The sequence below is a fragment of the Acipenser ruthenus genome, chromosome 1 (assembly GCF_902713425.1).
Source record: "Acipenser ruthenus chromosome 1, fAciRut3.2 maternal haplotype, whole genome shotgun sequence".
Lineage (NCBI taxonomy): Eukaryota > Metazoa > Chordata > Actinopteri > Acipenseriformes > Acipenseridae > Acipenser > Acipenser ruthenus.
In genome coordinates, this window is record NC_081189.1 from 90,265,461 (window position 1) to 90,271,574 (window position 6,114).

At 37.3% G+C, this 6,114-nt stretch overlaps 1 protein-coding gene across 1 annotated transcript in view; it reads left to right on the forward strand.

Annotated features, from left to right (window-relative positions):
* The window catches only part of LOC117420897 (neuronal acetylcholine receptor subunit non-alpha-3-like), a 48,909-nt gene extending 43,187 nt beyond the window's left edge, over window positions 1–5,722 (forward strand). The window contains exons 3-6 of the mRNA XM_059031991.1: window positions 949–993; window positions 1,906–2,015; window positions 4,365–5,232; window positions 5,511–5,722. Of these exons, the coding sequence (XP_058887974.1) occupies window positions 949–993; window positions 1,906–2,015; window positions 4,365–5,232; window positions 5,511–5,639 (1,152 nt within the window). The 3' untranslated portion in view covers window positions 5,640–5,722. The remainder of the gene's footprint in view (window positions 1–948; window positions 994–1,905; window positions 2,016–4,364; window positions 5,233–5,510) is intronic.
* The last annotated feature ends 392 nt before the right edge of the window (window positions 5,723–6,114 follow it).

The following is a 6,114-nucleotide window of genomic DNA, read 5'->3' on the forward strand; positions in this document are numbered from 1 at the left end:
TTTTTCCATGGGTAACTGAGTGCAATGAAACAGTAGTAAGGATTAAGGGGTCTGGGCTGGCAGAAATTGATATCTCCAACTCCCTCTCAGTGCCAAAGGTGAGCAAAGACAGAGTACAGTGGACTGTTAATTGCATCTAAACTCAGTTAATGACAATTTTACTAAATATTCCAGTTTATCTTGTTTACAAGGGTTCATAAATAGTTCCAAAAACTGTATTTCTGTTTCATGTTTATATAGTAGCATATAAAGCATATTGCTTTGGAACCCAGTACTTGTCACATTTTCTTTGTGTTTTTATTTTTTTAAACTGTAACTATCATGCTGTCCATGCCTGTCACGATGTGCACATTTGTAATTGAAAGTTTCCAGCAGTATTTCTTGCCAACACCAGACTCAGTAATTTTTCACAGCTGATTGGCTTTTGTGATTGGAGAGAGAAAGAATCTGACCTTCCTGACATTTGCCCATTGCATTTTAGTCTGGAGATTGCACTGTGGCACTTCGCACACTGAGGCTTCATTCAAACCTAATTTCTGCTCATTTTTTGAAATGTAATTATTTCTTAAATCTTCAGCTGTGTGGCTCGAAATTGCAGGTATTTCAATTGTCTTCTATAAGTATAGAGTAACATGAAGAAGTGATGGATCAGATTTGGAGTTCAAGCAACAGATGGTTTGGGTGTGTATCACCGACCTGGCCAATACCTTTTCATATTAAGTTTTAAACTCATTCATCTTACTGTCTAGTTAAAAAATCAAATGCAGTAATTGTTGCACATACATTTTAACCAAATCAGAATGCTTGATAACTGAAATAAAAGACAACAATGAAGGTAAGGGTTTCCAAAATATTAAAGGATGAAAAAGAATGCAGCTTAATGTAATTCAGCTTTTAAAAATAACTATGATTCATAATTGATTTAAATTCCTTTTCCTTCTATTTTAGGATGTAAAGGATCAGCTTATGACGACAAATGTATGGTTATGGGAGGTAAGGGAAGGAAGATATTTTCTTTTGAGGATGAACTCTTGTCAACGGTCAACAGTTTATGTGGTCTTGATTTGGATGGTATCCTTCTGTGTCTGAATGCAAACCATTTAAAAAAATGTATTTTATATTTTCAGACCTACTGCTAGCATTATAGTATTTCATGGATCCATGCAGGACTTCATACACTGAACAGTATTAAAAGTTGATGGCATTTGGGACCACATTTATTTAAACTGCTAACTGGACCATTGCAAATGAGGTTTTCATTGTTAGGATATATCTTCATATTTCTTACACAGCTGTATTCTATGATTCTGACAGTCAAGTTTAATTAAGGGTGTTGTCCAGTACATTTAACCTTTCTGAATGTCACATTCTGACTGTAACATCCTAACTGTCACAGTTGCTGACTTGTCAGTGGATAGAACCCAACAACACACAGTATGACTTCTGTGAAATCTGTCTCAAACACTATAGTTAAATGTTTTGAAGCTTTCCATTTAATCAATTGCAACTACTTGATGTTATTTTTACTGAATACTCATCTTGCTCTATTTTCCCTGGAAAATGCGTTTGAATTTTCATGCCTCAGATACCTATATTACTTAAGCAAAAGTAAGAGCTGTTTTTACAGCCAGCTGTAAACAATTCCAAATGATTAAAAAAAAAATCTAGTATACCAGTATCTTCTTTTTCCTTTTATTCTGGTTCCAGATAGAGGTAGTGTAGTGGATTGTTTTTTAAAGCAGACTTTTCTTCCTTTGCTGATTCAATTAAACACTGTACGTCCCTGTGACTTAAGTTTCCCATAGTTTTACTATATTAATATTTTCCAGCACATTTTGTGCACAGCAAGTATCTGCTGAAGCGAAACACTCTGCTTTTAACTTAAGACATGCATTTGTTGTGCAGGAGTGGACCGACTGCAAACTGCGCTGGAACCCAGATGAATATGGAGGTATCACCTCAATCAGAGTTCCTTCTGAAACTATCTGGCTGCCTGATATAGTGTTGTATGAAAAGTAAGTAAGTAAGTAAGTAAATCTATTTATAGTGATATATATATAGCATTTCTGGAGTTTTGCAAAAAAAAATCATTGAAATAAATAATTGTAGACATCTATGTCTTGTAACTTTTTTTCCTCATCCACAAAAGCAAAACTTTTGCTACAAAAGATTTTCCTAAAATTCTTTGTTTTTGAGAAATTTCTAGAAATTATAAATTTCCATTGGGGTATGTAATCTTTTGACTATATATATATATATACAGTTCTCACCCGTTATAACGCACCCAGTTATAGTGCGGAACACGGTAGGGTTGTGGCTCCCATTTGCTCCATAATGCCATTACAGTAGCCCTTTTATACAGTAGCCCTGTTATAAGGCGGAACACAAAGAGCACAGTCTTGTAACTGTGGCTCCCCACTATAGCGTTGTAAAGGGTGAGCACTGAGTGTATGTGTATATATATATATATATATATATATATATATATATATATATATATATATATATATATATATACAGTGCCTTGCGAAAGTATTCGGCCCCCTTGAACTTTGCGACCTTTTGCCACATTTCAGGCTTCAAACATAAAGATATGAAACTGTGATTTTTTGTGAAGAATCAACAACAAGTGGGACACAATCATGAAGTGGAACGAAATTTATTGGATATTTCAAACTTTTTTAACAAATAAAAAACTGAAAAATTGGGCATGCAAAATTATTCAGCCCCTTTACTTTCAGTGCAGCAAACTCTCTCCAGAAGTTCAGTGAGGATCTCTGAATGATCCAATGTTGACCTAAATGACTAATGATGATAAATAGAATCCACCTGTGTGTAATCAAGTCTCCGTATAAATGCACCTGCACTGTGATAGTCTCAGAGGTCCGTTTAAAGCGCAGAGAGCATCATGAAGAACAAGGAACACACCAGGCAGGTCCGAGATACTGTTGTGGAGAAGTCTAAAGCTGGATTTGGATACAAAAAGATTTCCCAAGCTTTAAACATCCCAAGGAGCACTGTGCAAGCGATAATATTGAAATGGAAGGAGTATCAGACCACTGCAAATCTACCAAGACCTGGCCGTCCCTCTAAACTTTCAGCTCATACAAGGAGAAGACTGATCAGAGATGCAGCCAAGAGGCCCATGATCACTCTGGATGAACTGCAGAGATCTACAGCTGAGGTGGGAGACTCTGTCCATAGGACAACAATCAGTCGTATACTGCACAAATCTGGCCTTTATGGAAGAGTGGCAAGAAGAAAGCCATTTCTTAAAGATATCCATAAAAAGTGTCGTTTACAGTTTGCCACAAGCCACCTGGGAGACACACCAAACATGTGGAAGAAGGTGCTCTGGTCAGATGAAACCAAAATCGAACTTTTTGGCAACAATGCAAAACGTTATGTTTGGCGTAAAAGCAACACAGCTCATCACCCTGAACACACCATCCCCACTGTCAAACATGGTGGTGGCAGCATCATGGTTTGGGCCTGCTTTTCTTCAGCAGGGACAGGGAAGATAGTTAAAATTGATGGGAAGATGGATGGAGCCAAATACAGGACCATTCTGGAAGAAAACCTGGAGTCTGCAAAAGACCTGAGACTGGGACGGAGATTTGTCTTCCAACAAGACAATGATCCAAAACATAAAGCAAAATCTACAATGGAATGGTTCACAAATAAACATATCCAGGTGTTAGAATGGCCAAGTCAAAGTCCAGACCTGAATCCAATCGAGAATCTGTGGAAAGAACTGAAAACTGCTGTTCACAAATGCTCTCCATCCAACCTCACTGAGCTCGAGCTATTTTGCAAGGAGGAATGGGCAAAAATGTCAGTCTCTCGATGTGCAAAACTGATAGAGACATACCCCAAGCGACTTACAGCTGTAATCGCAGCAAAAGGTGGCGCTACAAAGTATTAACTTAAGGGGGCTGAATAATTTTGCACGCCCAATTTTTCAGTTTTTTATTTGTTAAAAAAGTTTGAAATATCCAATGAATTTCGTTCCACTTCATGATTGTGTCCCACGTGTTGTTGATTCTTCACAAAAAATTACAGTTTCATATCTTTATGTTTGAAGCCTGAAATGTGGCAAAAGGTCGCAAAGTTCAAGGGGGCCGAATACTTTCGCAAGGCACTGTATATATACACTGTGCATGTTCTCCACTATTAAAACACTTTCATACGACAAGATTATTTGGCATGCATGTCAGTGCTAATGTAAATAACTGTGGAATCAAAAACAACTCTCAAGTCTACGGGTAGAGAGAGCCAATCCATGAGGAGAAACAGACTGCATAAAAAATAGGTACCAAATAAATACACATTAGATCTTCATGAAACCCTATCCTTTTATTTAGTGCCGACGGACACTTTGAAGGATCCTTGATGACAAAAGTAATTGTGAAGTACAATGGCACTGTGATGTGGACCCCACCTGCAAGCTATAAAAGCTCCTGTACTATGGACGTGACATTCTTTCCATTTGACAGACAGAATTGCTCAATGAAGTTCGGTTCTTGGACTTATGATGGGGACATGGTGGACCTCATTCTCCTTGACGATCACGTGGACAGAAATGACTTTTTCGACAATGGAGAATGGGAGATTCTTAATGCCACTGGAATTAAAGGAAACAGAAAGGATGGGTTGTACTCCTACCCATTCATCTCATATTCTTTTATTCTCAAACGCTTACCTCTGTTCTATACTCTGTTTTTGATCATCCCTTGTCTTGGTTTGTCTTTCCTGACTGTGCTGGTATTCTACTTGCCCTCAGACGAAGGAGAAAAGCTGTCATTGTCCACCTCAGTTCTAGTGTCTCTCACTGTCTTCCTGTTAGTTATTGAGGAGATCATCCCATCGTCTTCCAAAGTGATCCCTCTCATTGGCGAATACTTGCTGTTCATCATGATTTTTGTGACGCTGTCCATTATAGTCACTGTGTTTGTTATCAATGTACACCATCGTTCTTTAGCCACTTACCACCCTATGTCTCCCTGGGTGAAAAAACTGTTCCTTCAAAGGCTTCCGAAGCTACTCTGCATGAGAGGACACACTGATCGCTATCATTATCCAGAAATTGATTTGAACAGCCCTGATGAAAAAAAGAGGCCGTTATCTGGGAAAGCTGATGAAAACAAGGTGTTGGTGGAACTCCTGGAAAAAGCTACCAATTCTGTACGATACATCTCAAGGCATATTAAAAAGGAGAACTTCATTAGAGAGGTAAGAATACATAAGGGTCTGTTTATTAGTATTAAACTAAACTGAATGGATAAACTGATGTTGTGTCCCACAATCATGCTCAACCTTTGATCATTTTAAACAGCAGTCATATAAGTTCACATCATAATCATTGTGTACCTAAAGGTCCTAATTTTCCTTTCTATTGTGGACACTCCCTCTAGACCAATAGTGTCCCTTTAACGACCTTGTATTAGTATTCATTTTCTTTTGTTTAAGTTGCACACACATTGTTAAAAATAACCCTTTTTATTTTGCAGGTTGTCCAAGACTGGAAATTTGTGGCTCAAGTCCTGGATCGAATTTTCTTGTGGGTGTTTCTGACAGTTTCCATTCTTGGTACAATCCTAATTTTTACACCAGCTTTACGAATGTATTTGAGTACCTAAAAATGAAAATAAGACACTACTTATATCAACGTTAGTATTTACTGTAAGTTTGGAATTGGCGTTATCAACCTGTCTGATCAAAACTGTGGATTTGTGTGTTTATTTATATATATATATATATATATATATATATATATATATATATATATATAGTAGTCACCCCCTACCAATAATGTCACATTTTGTTGAATTACAAAGAATGTGTGCACAGTTTTTGAAACAAACTTTTTTTTATTCAAAGCTGTAGTGGTTAAACTGAACACTGTTATATGAGGAGGAGGTTAAATGTCAGCAAAACTTGCAAAGAAAATGTACAAAATGAAATTTACTGGTTGCATAAGTATTCAGCCCCTTAAGTCAGTACTTGGTAGAAGCACCTTTTGCAGCAATTACTGCTATGCGTCTTTTTGGATAGGTCTCTACTACAGTAGGATGGTGAAATCTTTGCCCATTCTTCACCGTAAAATTGCTCCAG